Genomic DNA, 20214 nt, shown 5'->3' with positions numbered 1-20214 from the left:
TGTCGAATCACAACACAGGAACCGCTGGCAAAATCAGAACTCGTTACGTATTTCTGAAGAAGATTTTTTTACACGCGAAACATGAACATGTTATATTGCACACTGTAAACACAATCAAAGCTTCAAAAACACAGGACATCGCCCACCCCTAGCTTCAGCTATATTTGTAACATCTGGCTTTGAGACAGCTTTTACCCCGACAAAATCAACTTTGACCTTCCCCTCACTGGCACTCCTGACATAGACCATTTCTTCTTCCATCACTGCACTGTCTAGGGATCCATCTGACATGACTGAGATGAACTTGCTATCTGATAATCTTGCCACTCTAAAAAATGCTGGGTTGTTTCAACCCAATTTTGGGTAAAATATGGACAAACCCAGCCATTGGGTTAAATTTTTCAATTACATTTTTAACCCAACGTTTGGGTTTCTCCATATTTTACCCAAAATTGGGTTGAAACAACCCAGCTTTTTTAGAGCCTGGTAGTCATTTGTGTCTCTCCTATCTCCTAAATTTCACCCTGAAATTTATTTTCGTGTAAATGAAGCCACTGTTAGTGCCTACAATACAGTAGCCTACAGTACATTTCAGTGAGATTTTTTTTCTTTTTGAAACCCCCAAACGTAAAGTTTCATCTGTCTCTATGGAAACACTCTGAATCGTATTATATGCACTGTTTCTGAAACATGTAACTAGTAACGTTAATTCACTTACTCACACATCCACTGAAGTCGGTGAAAGGCCTGGCCTTCTTTCCGATGGCATGAGCATTTCGAAAAAGTAGCTGCATCTTCTCCAACTCAGACGTCTTCAATAAAGCGAGGCTTCTCCCAGCAAGGCTCTCTTCAATACGACCTGTCTTGGCAATTTTAATCCTTAGGCTCTCCTGATGACTTTGGGCACTCTCATGGTCCTTTACTGCCTCAACTTTGAAATGATTAGTTCCCACCACGAAATTGTTAGTTTTGTTTTTTCTTTCGCGTTCATGCGGCAATCCTGACAAAACATGACGGCATTTTCGTGATCAAACACAAGCCATTCACGACCCGTCAGCCATTTGGCATTACATTTTCTTTTCTTTGTTTCTTTGTCGATATCCTCATCCCTTGCCTCGTTCCTCTTCTCGCCCCCAGAAGTCTGTCCCAACCACCGCCGCATTTAGTTTAATCTTACATTTTTACTTTACTAGCTAACTCCCTCCTCTTTCAGTCTATGGTCCCTGCTCTGGCTCCGTTCGTTCTTCTTATTTCTTGTGTTTTCTGGTGGACGGTCCATTCGTTTCCATGGTTTCTCGCGCTGGTTTCACTGCAAACGGTGTGCAGCCAATGGGCGTATGAAACGTCATCACGTAGCATTACGGCACAGTGTTCTTGGGAAATGTAGGAAGTACTGCCAGGGGGATAAATGAACGAGAACAGAGCCTTATGTATCATGCATGTAATGCCTCATAGTCATAAGTCATACATCACCGGCCAAACTGGCCAGTAAGTTTTTATTAACACCCCAAATTAACTTTAACCCGCATTTGGTGGGTTGGCGGGTGTTAATTTAGAGCCCTGCTCTTCAGACAAAATTATACCTGCCGATGCACCTGTGGCACATCTAATTATAGCCTCTGACGTGCGCACATTCCAATGACGTCACTGTCTGAGGCTATAAAAGCTCAAGTCAATTCCATTGATGTGTTGCACACATATATTCACAGCTGGTCACGCACAAAATAGCACTTAAAGCAAGTGCAGCATCTCGTTTCCGCTTTTTCAGGGAACAGGGTTACAGTCAAGTATCCCGAGACGTTTTTCCTGTTTGCTATTTCAAAGTCCTGTTACCGAAGTTTTGTGAACAACGATTGGACGATACAACGGTACAATGGGCATGTCTCTTTCCAAATAAAATATATTTGTCTTTAAATGTTTCTTTATGGAAGTATTATTATATGTATGCTACTATATTAAAATAGACAAATAATATAGTGTCTCTTCTGCAATTGGACAAACATTCAGTCATGTCTGCAACTTGACAAATATGTAGTCAATATCATTAGAATCTAATTTTAAATAAAATAAAAATGAATGGTCTATGTATAAGTATTTTGGAGATCACAGTTTTTGCAAACTTATTATATTGGGCTTTATTAAACTTTATGAAACTACAATAAATTAATATGCTTCTTTTTTCTTTATCTTTTTACTAAAAGTAAATTTATTGAACAATTTTCACAGTCTTTAAACTGAGATCTTCAAAGGATTTGCTATCATGTGGCTCCCTCTAGTGGATAACATTAGTATTTTAACCTTCATCTCTGAATCAACATTGATACAAAAATGACTGATACATTTTTTAAAGATTACACATTTTTTAATGATTACTTTATTACTGATAATATACCCACATTAAACTCAAATTCACTGATTTGTGGTAGCCTACATATATCATGCTTTAACAGTTTAATTTTCCACTTCCATTTTTTTAGCTAAGCAGTAATGATATATTATTATATCACTTTGGTTATTTATCAATTAAATTCAGTCTTGCATTACTAGTGTGATTCAGGCGAACCAGCCGCCACTGCCTGGGACTCCTTATTAATAAATAACGTTAGAGTAAGAGAAAATCCAGATCCAAATAGCAATTTTACTTCTGGTTGTATCTTTCCAGGAACATGTGATGAAATGAGTTCCTGGCATAAATAGCCTGAAATATCCCATCGTAGTTTGATCCATGCCCTTCAACCACATTTTCCCGAATAATCTAAAAATACGCATTTATTTCATACTGGCTTCATCAAAAGTGTACTTTCGGCAGGTAAAAATGATTCAAGCCAGAGAAAAAGCCAGAGGACGGACTGCAGTGCCACAAAGTGGGTGGATACATTCTGACCTTATCCCTTAAACTATAAGTGTGGAAACGATCTTGTCCGTGCGGACTTCTGCGAGACTTATGAGTGTGCTGAATATGCCTCCACTGACAGCAGTGAAATTACAGATGGTGAGTATGATGATACAGTGCCTGCGACACTTCAGTAATCCTTCTGCTTAGTTTGTGTGTTTTTCGCTCAATACAATGTTTTACATCATATGAAATTATTATAAATTATGTTGAAAGCTATTTAAATCGCGTTGTGGTTGATGCTTTAACTTACAGGGACATGTTCTGTTCTGTCGAGCAGCGCAGATGAATGAACCTGCCAATAATTGGTCTTTTCGCGCGAAATCTACAAAAACGTTCGCATTTGGTGAATTATATTGGCTTGTTTGGAGTCGAATCTTTTTTATAGATGCCCCAGACTGCTGTCTATTTTTGGCTACCTATTTGGTTTTGTTATATTTGTCTTGCTTTATTTACGCATAAATAACCTTGGCTTCTCGTGTGCCCAGTACATTGTGTGTATAGAGTGTCCCTAAAGTATTTGCATGAAGATACCTGTAATGGGGCATCATATTTATTCTTTTAGTATTTTTTTCCTAAAGGTTCCTAAAGAGTTGAAAATATTCCTGATAATATGCATCATACTGTAATTTGGAGTGTAAATAGATACATAATTATTATAAGAGTATTATTATAATGGGGTGTAATAATAATTAACAGTATGTTATAATAATGTGGATATACAGTATTTTATACTGTAATGTTATAATACTGTTTTTTTGGAATTTTTATTCATGAAATGTTAGTGGAGACAGGAAACGATGGAGACTGTGGTTATGAGTGAACATTACCCTAGCCCTAAACCTAAATCCTACTCATGTCATAATGCAATTAATGCAAACAATAATCATTATAGGCACAAATATAAATCCCCTGATATATTTGCAAATCATCAGGTTTGTCCAAAATGAGTACATTGATCATATGCTTTCCATTGTAATGTTGGTGCACCTGATACAATGTTTGATCTGTATGGTTTCACTGTCCTTCACGTTGTACCTGTGTACTTTTCGTTCAGTTGTAGAGGAGTGCTTTGCATGAGTAGCTCTTTGTGGTTCTGAAACATTATTTGCATGAATCCATGTTTTGGAGATTATCAAACATCATTGGACTTTCCATGTGCCTTTTTTTAGGAAGACGTTTTTTTTTTTTTTATGAGGCCATGTCAAATAATGATGTACTAGAATAATGGTGGTTGAGCTGTGCTTTAGTATGGAAACTGTGAAGTTGTTGTCAAAGAGAGGTTATCAGTTATCATAAAAGGGTGAAAGAGTTTGAACTTCCCTAAATGGTGTCTCTCTGTTCGGCTGTTGCTTGAGGAGGTATAAAACTTGTTTTCACAGTTCACCTGTACAATAGGATGTAATGTATACCATGATACATTAAATAAGTTATTAATAAGATAACAGATAATAGTGTAGCTTATTCATAGCTAGTAGTTATAATCAAGCTGAAGGCCATTTTTAATGCTTGCTAGACAGCACTGTATTGAAATACCTCTTAATTTGTATTTTGTTCCCCCACACTGTCTGAAATTAATTCACAGTTTAATATGCTCCATGCAGACATTTACATTAAAAACAAAAATTTTAAATTGGAATGAAATCAACATGATTTCAACATGGGGGGAAGTTGTGGCCTACTGGTTAGAGTCGGATTTGTAACCTGAAGATCGTGATTGATTCACTTCCGTCGCAACAATCATTGATTATTAAATTAGAGGCCGCTAAGATGACATCGTTCTCTCTACACAGACTTTAAACGCAAACCTGTGAGAAGCACTGATGGCTCTCACGTGCGCATCAAGAATTAATTCTATAGTTATGCGCATTTGAATATGTGACCGGTCACGGAAAGTAGGGACACAAGTCGGTTCTGGAGCATTTTGAGTTATGCACAGATTTTGAAAGTGTAGTCTCCAAGCTTTCCAACGATGTGTAACACATGGTAATCTGATTATATTTGGAGAAGTTGTGGCCATTTGAAGGTAGGCACTCAAAAAAATTCAAAGTGGAGAAATCTGCCTCTAAAGATTGAGCAGTTCTCACCTCTCTGCTGCTGGGAGTGACAATAGGGCTCATTTACATCTCATTTAGATAAGCCATACCCCCTGTAAAGCTGTAAAGCACATGTTGTTTTATTAACATTAAATGGATAGTTCTCCCCAAATGTTTAGTTAATTGTCATCATTTACTCTCTCAAGTTGTTTTAAACCTGAATATGTTTCTTTATTCTGTTGAAGTTATTTGGAAGAATGTGGGTAACCAAACAGTTGATGTTCCACAGACTTCTATATTTATTTCCTATGGAAGTCAATGGGGACCAGCAACTGTCTGGTTACCCACATTCTTCCAAATATCTTCTTTTGTGTTCAGCACAAGAAATAAATAAATACAGGTTTGGAACAACATTAGAGTGAGTAAAGAATGACAAAATGTTTATTTTTGGGTGAACAATCCCTTTAAGGACAAGCGGCTGCATGTTTACTATTAGGGCTACTGTCTCTTTAAGACCTGAAAGCAACGCGTCTAATATGTACGCATAATATGACATGCAGATTTCTCTCAATTTAGACATAACCAACTTTCTTTACGTAAACCTTGAGTGTATTTGACAGTATTAGCTCAAAAAGACTCGAAAGATAACTTAGTCCAGTATCCAGGCGCTGTTAGACAGGCTTTTAGTGCATGCGCGCGTCGGCTGTTTGCGCGCAGAAAAGCGCATTAGATCAGCGCTTCAGCAGCGAATGACATGTTTAACCGGCAAGGCTTTAAAGCACATGCAAATAATGAACTTTTGAGAACTGCAGTGTCCTGTTCCTCTGCGTAAACATTTAATGTGAGTATTTGTCGCGTTGTACACTGGGCTGTTGAGACGCAGACTGCTACAAAAGCACGCAACAGCTTGCTTGCAGCAAGGATCACTGCGCAACTTTGAAATATATCGATGCAATATGGTCTAATTTCATATACCATTTAAAAAATATATAAATATATTTTTTATATCGATATTATATCGCCCAGTCCTACCACGCTGTTCCCTTGGAGGGCGGGGGCAATAACAAAAGAAACAAAAGCCGGCTTATCCAGTATGGAAATACACACAGACAATGACACGCCCCTACTGCGAGCTAGAATCTCACAAAACAAGCCGATTTCAACCTAAAAATGTACGATTTTAAATATACCAATATTGATATCTAAAACATGGAGAGGCTTCTTCGTGATCTCAACTAACAGATTCTGCAAAAAAGCGAAAATCACCAGTTTTGAAAAAAAACGCTTCTTTCTCATTTTGCTCAAAAGTTGTGCTGCCGACTTGTGTCCTTACTTTCCGTGGCGGGTCACATATACTGTATGTGCGCAGGTTTGTAATTCCCTACAAACCAAGCCTTAACAAACTACTTGTCTGGCCTTAAAATGTGTATACAGAATTGTATCACTTCGTGGTAGATACGCAAAGACCGAAATTATCCAGACAACGCTTTATCTGTAGAGTGGTAAAGGGATCCTTCACAGTAAAATTAGCGTAGATGCCATTCTTCTTATGATGTAACGAGTACATCAGGATTTATGGAAGGTGTTCCCAGTTCCGGCTGACCTAATCAATGCAGCCTAACATGGAATTATAGAAGTCTATAATGTATTATGTGATTGCTAGGTCAAAGAGATGTGTCTTTAATCTAGCTTTGAACTGACAGAGTGTGTCTGCTTCCCGGACAATGGTAGGAAGACTGTTCCAAAGTTTTGGTGCTAAATAAGAAAAGGATCTACCGCCAGCAGTGATTTTGATATTCTAGGTATTATTAACTGGCCGGAATTTTGAGATCGCAATAGACGTGAAGGACTATAATGCATTAAGAGCTCGCTCAAGTACTGCGGAGCTAAACCATTTATTGCTTTGTAAGTAATCAGCAATATTTTAAAATGTATACGATGTTTAATAGGGAGCCAATGCAGTGTTGACAGAATGGGGCTAATATGGTCATACTTCCTGGTTCTGGTAAGAACTCGAGCTGCTGCGTTTTGAACTAGCTGTAGTTTGTTTATTAAGCGTGCAGGGCAACCACCCAGTAGAGCATTACAATAATCTAGCCTTGAGGTCATGAACGCATGAACTAATTGTTCCGCATTTGTCAATGAGAGCATATGGCGTAATGAAGATACATTTTTAAGATGGAAAAATGCGGTTTTACAGATACCAGACACGTGACATTTAAATTAAAGATTGGTATCAAAGAGCACACCCAGGTTGCAAACCGACGACAAAGACTTAACAGAGCAGCCATCAAGTGTTAGACAGTATTCTAGGTTGTTATTACATGTGAAAGTTTTTTGTCCAATAATTAGAATCTCTGGGTTTTTTTTCAGAATTTAGTAGTAGGAAATTACTATCCATCCAATTTTTTATATCAGCTATGCATTCCGTTATTTTTGTGAATTGGTAGGTTTCGTTAGGTTTTGAATAAATATACAGCTGAGTATCATCGGCATAACAGTGAAAGCTAATTCCATGTTTCCTTATGATATCTCCTAATGGTAGCATGTACAGAGTGAACAGCAGCGGTCCTAGTACTGAGCCTTGTGGTATGGCATAACGGTCAGATAAGTATGATTTAAACCATGCTAGTGCAATTCCACGAATGCCAACATAATGTTCGAGTCTATTTAAAAGAATGTTGTGGTCAATAGTGTCAAATGCAGCACTAAGATCAAGTAACACTAATAGAGAGATACAACCACGATCGGATGATAAGAGCAAATCATTTGTGACTCTAACGAGAGCGGTCTCTGTACTATGGTACGGTCTAAATCCGGACTGAAAATCCTTGCAGATATAATTTCTTTCTAGAAAGGAACACAGTTGTGAGGATACTGCTTTTTCTATTATCTTTGACAGAAAAGGCAATTCGAGATCGGCCTGTAATTGACTAATTCTGTAGGGTCAAGTTGCGTTTTTTTAACAAGCGGTTTAATCTAAGCCAGCTTAAAGGTTTTACGTATCCTAGAGACAAAGACAAATTAAGGCGAGACACGGCAGGCAAAAACATCGTTTTTTTTTTTTACTGGTTAATTTGAAGATTTTTGGATATTTGTCTTCTTTCAGACTTGTGGTGAAAAAAGTCAGAAATACACAATTAGGTCTTTATTTTACTACACTTTGTCTGTTTGCGTCTGTAGATTTCTCATAAATTCAACAAAAGTTGGCGTTCTTAATCAATATGCTGCCCTGCGATCGCTGTCTGCTCCCTGTCATCACATGCACCGCTGGAAAGCTCTCTCTCTCCTGTACAATGCTGTCGTATCCAAATATGCTCATATCCTTTTTATCAGCAACCAATCGTGAAAGTAAAAGGGCTGAATCTCATTCGCTGATGATAAATCTGTAAAGTCCGTTTTCTCAAAACGACCTTTCTCTCATTCTCCAAGTCCGAAATCTCCACTTCAGTATCAGCACCTATACACCAATTTTTCCAGTCTTGTACCTAGTTATATTATGAAGACATTTACAGAGGGATTTGTAAATATATTATTCCTAGCCTGATTTATATAACATTCCAAAAAACATGGCGAAAATCTTTTTTTAAGGCTATTGACATTATATTCTGATTTACAGGATAACAAAAGTAGATATCCATAAATCCCTCTGTAATTTTTTTCCAATCTAATATGTGAACACAATGAAAAAAAAATATGTATCCTGGTTTTATCCAATACTCAGATTTGTTTTTTTTTAAATAGATGCAAATTAGTGCATATTTAAAGGGACATTATGTAGGAATTACTCCCATCTAGTGGTGAATTTGTATTTTGCATTCAAACAAATTTTGCTCTCCAGCGCCTCGCTTTTTCAAATGCGCATTGCATTTGATCATAGTGCTACTATCGGTAGGCGATATGAAACAAAAATATCGCGCAAACTGGAGTAGAATGAGGCTCTACTGGAGTCTACCGCGTCGCGCTAAAAACCGCAGGACCTCTAGACGCGCATAAACGCGTCTTTACATTGAAAGTCAATTTTATTTTAAAATGATTACTCACTCACTCTTGAGCGTCTGGCGCGAGTGAGTAATCATTTTAAAATAAAATTGACTTTAATCAAACCACGGATCCGTGATAAGTTTTGTGATCCGTCTCGCCACTATGTAGTAGCACTATGATCAATTTGAGGGGAGGATAAATTTATCCCCACCGAGGATAAAAATAATTAAGCAGAGGCTAATTGAAGAATTAGTCATTGTGTGGCTTTGTAATCTATTAGCTATGTAAGTGTAAATTGAATGGTCTTCCATCTTTGATAGTCAGTCTTTGTAGCAGCCCTTCAACTTGGGATAAACAGGCTTGGGAGTGTTTCCATACGGGTGTACTTTAATTCAGATGAGCGTGCATTGCACCAACACCGTGAAAACTCGCTCCGCATATCAAAGGGTGCTAAAGAGTGGTGATCCAGGGAAGGCAGCCGCCATTAACTGAACTTGAAAGTTGGCTAGATAGCTAGTAACTTCATAAATGAAATTATAACTGCTAAAACAAATCAAGCACTGAGTGGTATGACAATTCAAACAACACTTTAGTTGAAAGTTACAGTAATATTCTCCAATCTCTGGCTCTAAACATGCATCGTCTTGTACCGTGACTTCTCGTGACTTCTTGTGTTTTTTATTATTTGCACGAGTGCGTGCGTGAGCGTGGAGAGATTAACCACCCATGATGTCAAAATAAAAGTCTCATAAAATAAAAGTAAGAAACAGGATAATCATAATAAAACACTGCTAGTGGTCATTTACACTCCCACCACTCATGTTATGAAGAGTGAAGACAAGGATCAACCTGGCTGAATACTTGAGCTCATACTTGAGTCCTGTTTGTATCAGTGTTGCTAGATGTGTGTAGGTGAGTACTACTTAATAACTAAGAGAGTGTAGCCTATGTCATAAGGGAATAAAGGTGTAGACAACTAGACTGATCACTCACTTTCGAGGAGGAGAACTAGTTTCTGAATGGGCCTTTCTATAATCAAAGGTTTGGTAGGGCGATCTCGTTTCACTGACGTCCTTTCTCCTACTAACACCTTGACGCGACGCACTAGTCCATCGCTCTCTTTTGTGGTTTCAACCACTCGTCCCAGGTGCCACTGATTTCTAGGGGTGTCTTCCTTTATAATGACTAAGTCATCTACCTTAAGGTTGCGTCGAGTCGTGTGCCACTTTTGACGTGTGGAGATGTTCATGAGATATTCTCTCTTCCACCGGCTCCAGAACTGTTCGACTAAGTACTGGACTCTTCGCCACCTTTTAGTTGCATAGACATCCTCCTTCTCAAATTTGCCAGGCGGTGGAAGGGCAATCTTGGACTTCATCAGTATGCGATGGTTTGGAGTTAATGGCTCAAGCGAGGTAGGATCATTTACCCCGTTTACGGTTAATGGACGGCTGTTCACAATGGCCATTGCTTCATAGAACAGAGTTCGAAGGGAAGAGTCGTCGAGTCTGCCTGAGTATTGACAGAGTGTGGCATTTAGGACATTACGGACAGTCCGAATCTGGCGCTCCCAGACGCCGCCAGCGTGACTTGCTGAGGGAGCATTGAAGATGAACTCACATTGCCTTTCTGCGAGGAAGCTCTCAATTGTTTTGGTGTCACATTGCTTCAATGCTTCTTTGAACTCATTTTTAGCTCCCACAAAATTGGTTCCTTGATCGCAATGGAGTTGACGAACGGCTCCTCTGAGACTGATGAAGCATCTTAAGGCGTTGATAAATGCATCTGTGGATAAGTCCTCAAGCATCTCAATGTGAACAGATCGAGAGGCAAGGCAAGTGAAGATTAAGCCATAGCGCTTTTGCTCTTTGCGGGCTTTCTTAGTGATGAATGGGCCGAAGCAATCGATGCCGCAGTATGTGAAGGGAGCAGAAACTTCTACACGCTCCTTAGGGAGCTCTGCCATGCGTTGTTCTTCTGCAGGCCGTCTGAGTCTTCTGCACTTCACACATCTGTGTATCAGCTTAGCAACTGACTGACTTCCACCGATGACCCAAAACCCATTGGCTCGAAGTTCTGTTAGAGTTTGATTCCGTCCTTGGTGACAGATCCTCTCGTGGCAGTGGGTCAAGATCAGCTTGGTAATATGTCCTCCTTTGGGTAGGATCAAAGGGTGTTTGACTTCTAGGCTTAGGGATGACTGATCTAGTCTCCCACCGACACGAAGTGCTCCTCCTTCTAAGATGGGATCCAAGCGAAACAGAGGGCTGGAGTTTTGAAGACTTTTTCCCTTTTGAAGTATCTTCATCTCTTGGGAGAATGCTTCTTCTTGTGCAAGCCTCATTACTGATTCGGCAGCTCTCTCGCGTTCTTCCATTCCACACTCACAGGTTTGCCACGATGGGTTTGCTTTGAATTCAACCTCTTGATTCTTGCAATGACTTTCAGGAGTTTTGACCAGGAGGAGAATCGATTTAGACGGGTAAGAATGTCTGACTTGGAAGGTTCAACTTTAGTTGTAAACGCCTGCATTGACCTGACCTCAGGATCACCGACAAGCAACTCAGGAGTAAGGTGAGACTCTGGATGTATTTCTTGTTCCCACAGGAACTTGGGTCCTGGTAGCCAGTTTGTTGAGGAGATGTCTACTGCATTGAGACCTCTCGACGCATGGTCAGCAGGGTTTTCTGTTGTGTCTATGTAGTGCCACTGGCTGGGGCTAGTGTGTTCTCTGATCATTTGCACACGGTTGGCAACGAAGACATGAAACCTTCTTGCTTCATTGTTGATATAAGCCAGGACAACTTGGGAGTCAGTCCAGAAAAATTCAGCATGAATCGGCATTTCAAGCTCGTTTCTCAGCATGACACTTGATCTTGCAGCGACCACTGCTGCTGAAAGTTCCAATCTTGGAATGCTTGTGAGTTTTGTAGGCGCAACTCTAGCCTTTGCCATCACGAGGCTGCAGTGAACTTCACCATTTTGATTTTTGCTTCTCAGATAGGAACACGAGCCATACCCTATATTGCTGGCATCCGAGAAGTGGTGTAGTTCCCTCGTGACTGTTTTGCAGAAGCCTTGTGGTTGGTAGCATCTCGGTATTGAGACTTCCTTCAGCCTTTGTAGGTCGCTCTTCCATCTCTCCCACCGTGGACTTAAGTCTTCGGGAAGTGGGTCATCCCATCCAATGCCTCGACGGCACAGCTCCTGGAGGATGCACTTTCCGGTTAAGACAAACGGAGCCACGAATCCGACTGGATCGTACAAAGAAGCAATGACGGATAGGATGCCGCGACGTGTGGAGGGCCTGGTCTGTGGGTTTACATTGAAGCTGAAGGTGTCATGTTCAAGGGACCACTGGATACCGAGAGCACGTTCGGCTGGAGCTGCATTTAGGTCCAGATTGAGGGGTTCAGATGTGACTGCTCTCTCAGTTGGGTCTACAGAGTCCAGAACTGACCTTTCGTTTGAGTTGAACTTGTGTAGACGCAAACCTCCTCTCTTGCACAACTCTCGTGCTTCAGCGATCAACTCCTTTGCTGCTTCTACGGAGGGGACACTGATAAGCCCATCATCGACGTAGAAGTTCTTTTCAACGAAGGCTGACGCTGATGGATACTCTTCCTTGTGTTGACGTGCCAAGTACTTCAGACCAAAGTTGGCACATCCAGGTGACGAAGCAGCGCCGAATAGGTGGACAGCCATTTGATACTCTTGAGGCTCGGCTTCGAGGTCTCCATCCTCCCACCAGAGAAACCGTAAGTAGTTCCGTAGTTCAGGAGAAACGTAAAACTGATGGAACATTTTCTCGATGTCGCATATGATGGCTACAGTCTCTTTCCTGAAACGACAGAGCACTCCAAGGAGAGAGTTGATCAGGTCAGGACCTGTTAGCAGTGTATCATTTAGTGAGACACCACGGAACTTCGCTGAACAGTCAAAGACGACCCTTAGCTTCTCTGGCTTCTTGGGGTGGAACACCCCATGGTGTGGTATGTACCACGTAGTCTGCTGTCCTGTCGCAGGAGAGGCTGGCTCTGCGTTGCCTTTCTTTATCATATCTTTCATATAGGCCTTGTACTGTTCTTTATACTGCTCGTTATTTTTCAATCTTTTCTTTAGGTGCTGCAGTCGAACTGTTGCCAACTTCTTGTTGTCTGGTAGCAGAGGAGGCTCTGTGCTCTTGAAAGGGAGGGGCATTTCATAGTGTCCATCTTTCCTTTGAGTTATGTTGTCACTCAGGAGCTGAATGAAGCGAACGTCGTCTTGTGACACATACTTGTCTTTGTCTGCATACTTCCTTTCATTGAAGTCTGATTCCAAGACCTTCAGCACGTCAATGGTTGATGGCGCTGGTATTTCCTTCACTGTTACTCGATGGACGAACCTCTGGTTACCCTGGCGATCCAGATGTGGATTGGATGAGCCTACGATGCTCCAGCCAAGTTCCGTTCTCTGGGCGAATGGATCATTTTCACCTCCTGTGACGACTTCCTGGGGGGCTAATGCCAACGGGCAATCACTTCCAATTAGCAGTCCCACCTCACAGTCCTTCAGCAGCGGAAGTTTGTTTGCTAGATGCTTTAGATGAGGCCAGAGCAGCGCTGTTTTGGAAGTCGGGATGTAGGACTTATCGACCGGGATGAAGCCACGAGTGTAGGCTTGGCGTAGCTGAATCTGTTTTTCAGACTGTAGTCCTCGAACTTGTAGACCGTAGACACTTCTGCTTGCTATGGGTGTGTCAACAGCTGTCATGGTGCTCAGTTTGAGCTGTACTGGTTTAGTCTCCACGTTCAGCTCTTCGAGTAGGTCTTCCAAGACGAATGTCGAATCACTCTGCGTATCCAGAAGAGCATATGTTATAACTTCTTTATGTGGTTCATTTGCAGATGACATGAAAACAGGGACGATGCTTGACGTGGCAAAGACACGCTGCGTCACTGCATGGGACGTCACTTTGATCTCCTCCTGACTAGTGGCTTTGTCTGTGGAAGTGGACGGTTTCTCTTTTGCTTCAACAGATCGGTTCTCTCTCTCTTCATGTAGACAGGTGGGGTGACGTCTGCTGCATATGCCACAAGAGTGTCGTGTTTTGCAATCCTTACTATTATGTCCCTTTCTCAAACATCCATAGCACAAGTTGTTTTCCCGTATGAAGGCCTTCTTATCTTCCAGAGATTTTGCTGCAAAGGTAGGGCACTTTACCACGCCGTGCATCTCATCTTTGCAGATAGGACAAGGTGGCTTTGACTTGGTGCTGAACACTTTCTCAACCCTTTCTGTGGGATTGTTCCTTTTAGCGTTTGTGTGAAGTGCTCTAGCTCTCTTTGGCTGCCTGTCATCTGTGGCCTTGATCAGAAGTGGAGAGGCGACAGGGTTACAGGCTATCCGAGCCTCCTTCTGGATGAACCTTGTGAAACAGGAAAAGCTCGGGTAATCCCCGGATTCGTCCAACCTTTCCGTGACGACTCTGCACCATCTTCGTGTGATCCAGTCTGGTAATTTCTTCAGCAACTTGTGGTTCTCTTCACAGTCGTCCAAAATGGCCAATCCTTTCACATGAGGCATCGCTTCAACGCATCCTTGCAGGAAGTCAGCAAACTCTCGAAGTGCAGCAGGATCACTGGTACCAACCTTGGGCCATTTCATGAGCTTGTCTCTAAAGGCCTTTTGCACAATGAAGTGGTTTCCGTACCTTTCTTCCAGGACCTTTAATGCCCCCTGATATGCTTCTTCTGAGTTTCTATAGAAGAATCCCTCTACAGCTTTACGTGCTTCTCCACTCAGATAGTTTTTTAAATAGAACATTTTTTCATGAGCTGGGAGAGGCTGGTGGTCTATGAGGGCCATGAAGGACATCTTCCAGTCTACATACTTTAGGGCTTCGCCAGAGAACTTTGGTGGCTCAGGAGCAGGCAGGCGATTCATATTGAGTGAGTTAATGAGTGCTTGGGTAAGGCCATCTTTCTCAGGAGATGCTAGCGCATTGGCGTGTGCTTGTGGAGGCTGGTATGCGTTGGCCTTTGGGTTGAGCTGGCCTTTGAATTCAACCGTGAGATCAGTCTCTTTTAGCCAGTCTCTGGAGTCATGTTCAAGGCTCTCGTATGCGTTTACTCTTGCCTCTGCTATTCTTACTTCTGACTCTGCTTGAATTTGCTGTAGTCTTTTCTTTTCCTGACGCATGTTTGTCTCTATCCTTTTAAGAGCTACTTGCTTTTCTTCTTCCAACCTTTTCATAACTAGCTGCTTCTCTTCTTCTAACTTGCTTAGAACTTCTTCTTGAGCTTGTATTTGATATACTGCCTTAACCTTTTCTTGTTGAGCTGCGAGTTCTACTCCCGCATCTACATGTTTGCTTGAGCCCTGTGAGTGGACTGAATTTTCTGCTAGAGAGAGAACAGTATCTGTCTTTGTGTGTCCGAAGATAGATCCATACTCATCCTTCTTAAGTGCCATCCTCACTCGTAGTTTCTCAAGTTCTGGATTGAAGACTTCATCTACAGTTTCTAGCCGCATCTCTATTATTTCGCTGATCTCTGCAGTGAGTGCTATACAAGCATCCATTTTCGGTACAATGTCTGGGGTGGCATTGTGATTGCGTTGAATGGGCTCATAACATTCACTTACTGCACTGTGTCGATTTTGGATTTCTTCTTTGATTTTATTTAGTTCATCTTGAGAACAGAAAGATTTTAGTGCGGCCCTAACCTTTCCTGCCACCTCTTTCCAGGATCCATAAGCTCTCATGAATTCTTTCTTGTGTTTAATGGCTTCCTGTTCGTGCATCTCTAATCCCTTTTCTGTAAATGTTCTTTCACGTGAACTAGACCTGACTGGCTGTGGATTATCTGTTTTCATGGGTGGGTCATGTGTGCTAGCTGCTTCTTCTCCATTAAGTGACATTTTGTTGAAGTTGTGTTGCTGTTTGGTTATATTGAACTACTGAACTATAGTTTAATTACTGAAATATAGCTTAATAACTCAACAAATACTTAATATCAAACATGCACTGGGCGATTATCATCAACAAAAAGAATGTAGGCTAACACACAAACAGCTTAGCAATGAATGCTATCATACGGATTTACCCATGAACAAATTTACATTTAACAGGTTCAATTAGATCAATTTTTTTTTTTTTTTTAATTACCCTTCTGTATCTTTAAATTCACCTTTCAAATGTATGATTAAATCGGAGCATCAAACATGTACAGTATATTGTTTATAAAGGTGACTTCAGTCCATTACATAAATATCACTGTTTGCAATCAAAGAGTCCCTGTGATTTTATGCAGCAATCAGCATCAACAAAATAGACCGATCTTGCCTGGGTGCCGGTTGAAGTGAGGGGTTTGAACAGAAGGTGGCAGTCTTGTACACAGAATGGCGGATGGCAGTCCTTCTAACGTCGAGTTGAGTTTCACTCCACATCAAGCGTCGAGTTTTCACTGTAGCAGCCCTTCAACTTGGGATAAACAGGCTTGGGAGTGTTTCCATACGGGTGTACTTTAATTCAGATGAGCGTGCATTGCACCAACACCGTGAAAACTCGCTCCGCATATCAAAGGGTGCTAAAGAGTGGTGATCCAGGGAAGGCAGCCGCCATTAACTGAACTTGAAAGTTGGCTAGATAGCTAGTAACTTCATAAATGAAATTATAACTGCTAAAACAAATCAAGCACTGAGTGGTATGACAATTCAAACAACACTTTAGTTGAAAGTTACAGTAATATTCTCCAATCTCTGGCTCTAAACATGCATCGTCTTGTACCGTGACTTCTCGTGACTTCTTGTGTTTTTTATTATTTGCACGAGTGCGTGCGTGAGCGTGGAGAGATTAACCACCCATGATGTCAAAATAAAAGTCTCATAAAATAAAAGTAAGAAACAGGATAATCATAATAAAACACTGCTAGTGGTCATTTACAGTCTTGTATCACATTTGGATTTTTGTATCACATCTTTTTGGATTCAAATCTTAATTCCAGTGTCCTATTTTTGGCTTCCACTCTTAGAACAATGATATTTCTCTGAGAGCCTTATGTCTGCCTGATATAAATGTAGCTTACCTTGAAATTAAGGTCTGAAGGTCACTGGTTTCTTTGTGAGTTTCCTTTTCCAAAAGGCTAAAATTTCACAACGTTTACACAGGTTGTTACCGTGGCATTCACTATGCTAAAAAAAATAGTTTAAGGACTTAATATTTCCTTACTGAGATCACCACCTGCTGTGTAGAACACAATTTATGGGTAGCTTGGCATCCTTTATCTCCTTCCCACCTCCCATACAGAAATGTAATATATGTACATATGTCCCTCCCTACACTGAAAACCCTAATAAGTTGATTGAACTCAATTGATTTGAGTAAACTCGTTCCCTCAATTTAATTGAGTAATGGGTTCTCCCAAAACGTGCATATTTAAGTTTACTTAACTTGGTGCTTATGTAGACTTGACTTAAATTGTTTAGTTCACCAAACTTGACGATTATTTAATGTACTTAGACAATAAAGTTCACTTAACTTAGTGTTAATTTCCACTCTTAGCCCGAATTATTTGACTTTACTCGCAAATCGCGTGGAAACCCGTTGCCCTATACCACTTTAGTTTTTACACAAGCTGAAACTAAACTTTTCATTTGAGTGTCACCATTGTTGAGATTCATATGCTCATTGTTGATGTCTATGTGTGACAAAATAACATGGCATTTAAAAAAAAAATCTACATAATGTATTTTACAACTGTTCAAATTATAACAATTCTGTTGGATTTCCTGGTGAAAAAATCACAGGTCTTTTATATCAATCATATGGAAAGATCCAGAAAATAATAGATTAAACTCTAGATGAAATGAGGTGCTACTGAATTATAATCTTTGTTGATGACCTTTATTGATGATAACATCAATACTGGATCACTGATCATAGTCACTGGATCACTTACTCCTGGCTTTTTTGCTATACCAATTGTGCCTTTTAAACACACAGGTAAAGCAGCCAGAAAAAAACTTATGTTCAAATGTCAAGGGCCCAACTAAAGCCAACACTTGTCACCATTATGGTGACTACAAATTAAACAATAATTCATCTAAACCTCTGTTAATTCTCAATACCGTCTGCTGCCAAGGCCTGTGCTTGTACCACCTTGGACGCACGTTAGACGTGGGTCTTTTCAAGTGACCAGGCAGGTTTTAACCCCCTCCCCTTCCTTATGAAACTAAACATACTAAGTTATCTCTGCTAAACCTGATTAGTGCAATGAATCTTTCAGCTAAATAGTACAATCAACTAATGTTGTTTAGTAACGATAGCAGGTTTTTACTAAACATAAAAGAATAAGTAATGATCACTCGTAAGTTTAATTAGAAACAAAATCTGGGTTTACAGTGTATATCCGAGCAGTGTTGTCATATATGTATATTATATTATATATATATAGGGCCGGGACTCGATTAAAAAAAAATAATCTAATTAATTAGAGGCTTTGTAATTAATTAATCGAAATTAATCGCATTTTAATCGCATATAAATATTTGACCTGAGAACAGTGAGAAGTAATTTTTTTCACATGGATTTTTAGTATACCATTGAATAATGACTGAATACATAAGCTTAAGCAACAAAATATTGTTTATTTTTGTTTAACCAAGTCCAGCAGACCAGTGCTATTTTTGCCATTAAGTGTAACGTTAGCAATAGCCGTTCCGAATTCCTTGTTGCACAGCTTGCACACAACCATGCTCTTATAGGTTGTAAATAGTTTTTTCTTTGACACTGGTGGCTCATCCGATTTTGTTGTGTTATCCTCCTCGTCCGTCTCTCCCCCAATTTCACACAATAGATGTAAATAGAAAGTTTTTTAAAGCTAGCTTGCAACTGCTCACGCTGTTTAGTCCTGGATGTGTGTTGATGCGCGAGCGCGACCGACCGACCGACAGCGCAGGCCGTTGCTAGGCGATAAGTTGAGCTTCCAATCAAATAAAAGTAAACGCCTGGCATTGGCCAATCCACTGTTTTACCCGTTTACGGACACAGGATTGGATGTACACAACCATGAAGAAAACAAAGTAACAGTAGACGGAAACGGTTTAATTTGAAAGCAGGAAATTCTACTTTAGAAGTACATTTTCACAAAAAAAACGGGACAATTCGTGACCCGGGAAAGAATATACATTTTCCGTGACTGTCGCTCAAAAAAGAGAACAATCCCTGGAAAATCGGGACGGGTGGCAACGCTAGAAGTTATCGTTTAAATACTGTCTATGGAAGTTGTGAACGCTAGTTGGTGCTCCAGTTTAATCGGTCCGCCTAAACACATCCAGTGAGAAACGTTCCGCGGTGCAAAAATAAGTGCGATTAAAATGCGTTAAAAATGTTTAACGCGTTATTTTTTAATCTTATGCGTTTTTATTATCTTAATTAACGAAGATGATAAAACTTTATTAACTTAATTATCTTAAGTCCCGGCCCTAATTATATATTTATATTATATATATATATAACATGACATCAATATCAGTGACATATACGTCACATGTATGTAAACAATATTAGATCTATATAACAATATAATTATATATGAGTCCTACTGTATGTCAAAATATGGGTTATACATAATATATCCCATATATTTGTTTGTCAATATATGGAATCGTTCTAGTTTCCAGTAGGTTATGTTTTTACTTCATATGAGCATATATTACATAATGATATTTCATATTTGTGCATATATTACATTTCCGTATGCTCTCTCGTTCTCTCGTGTGTATCACATCTTTTTGGATTCAAATCTTAATTCCAGTGTCCTGTTTTAGGCTTCCACTCTTAAAACAATGATATTTCTCTGAGAGCCTTATGTCTGCCTGAGATAAATGTAGCTTACCTTGAAATTAAGCATTTGAATTCAGCACTGACTGAAGGTCACTGGTTTCTTTGTGAGTTTCCTTTAGATCATTTGAACGGTGTAATTAAAACTCTCGAAGACTACATTGTAATTTGGGTTAGAGTACTGTACACATCTTCGTCAAATGGCAACCTTGCTTAGAGCGCCAAAAGGCTAAAAGTTCACAACGTTTACACAGGTTCAGTCTATATCTGCGGCATTCACTATGCTAAAAAAATAGTTTAAGGACTTAATGATTTCCTCACTGAGATCCACCACCTGCTGTGTAGAACACAATTTATGGGTAGCTTGGCATCCTTTATCTCCTTCCCACCTCCCATACGGAAATGTAATATATGTACATATGTCCCTATATCCGAGCAGTGGTGTCATATGTATATTATATATTTATATTATATTA

General features: G+C 40.1%; 1 protein-coding gene across 1 annotated transcript in view; it reads left to right on the top strand.

The window, feature by feature from the left end:
- Positions 1–2933: 2933 nt before the first annotated feature.
- Positions 2934–20214, top strand: part of LOC307005992 (tumor necrosis factor receptor superfamily member 11B-like) — a 43215-nt gene continuing 25934 nt past the window's right edge. The window contains exon 1 of the mRNA XM_079626578.1: positions 2934–2992. Coding sequence (XP_079482704.1) covers positions 2945–2992 — 48 coding nt within the window. The 5' untranslated portion in view covers positions 2934–2944. The remainder of the gene's footprint in view (positions 2993–20214) is intronic.

Source organism: Phoxinus phoxinus, assembly GCF_949152265.1.
Source record: "Phoxinus phoxinus genome assembly, chromosome: 10".
Taxonomy (NCBI): domain Eukaryota; kingdom Metazoa; phylum Chordata; class Actinopteri; order Cypriniformes; family Leuciscidae; genus Phoxinus; species Phoxinus phoxinus.
Note: the sequence above shows the minus strand (reverse complement) of the source record. Positions and strands in the feature narration are given on the sequence as shown.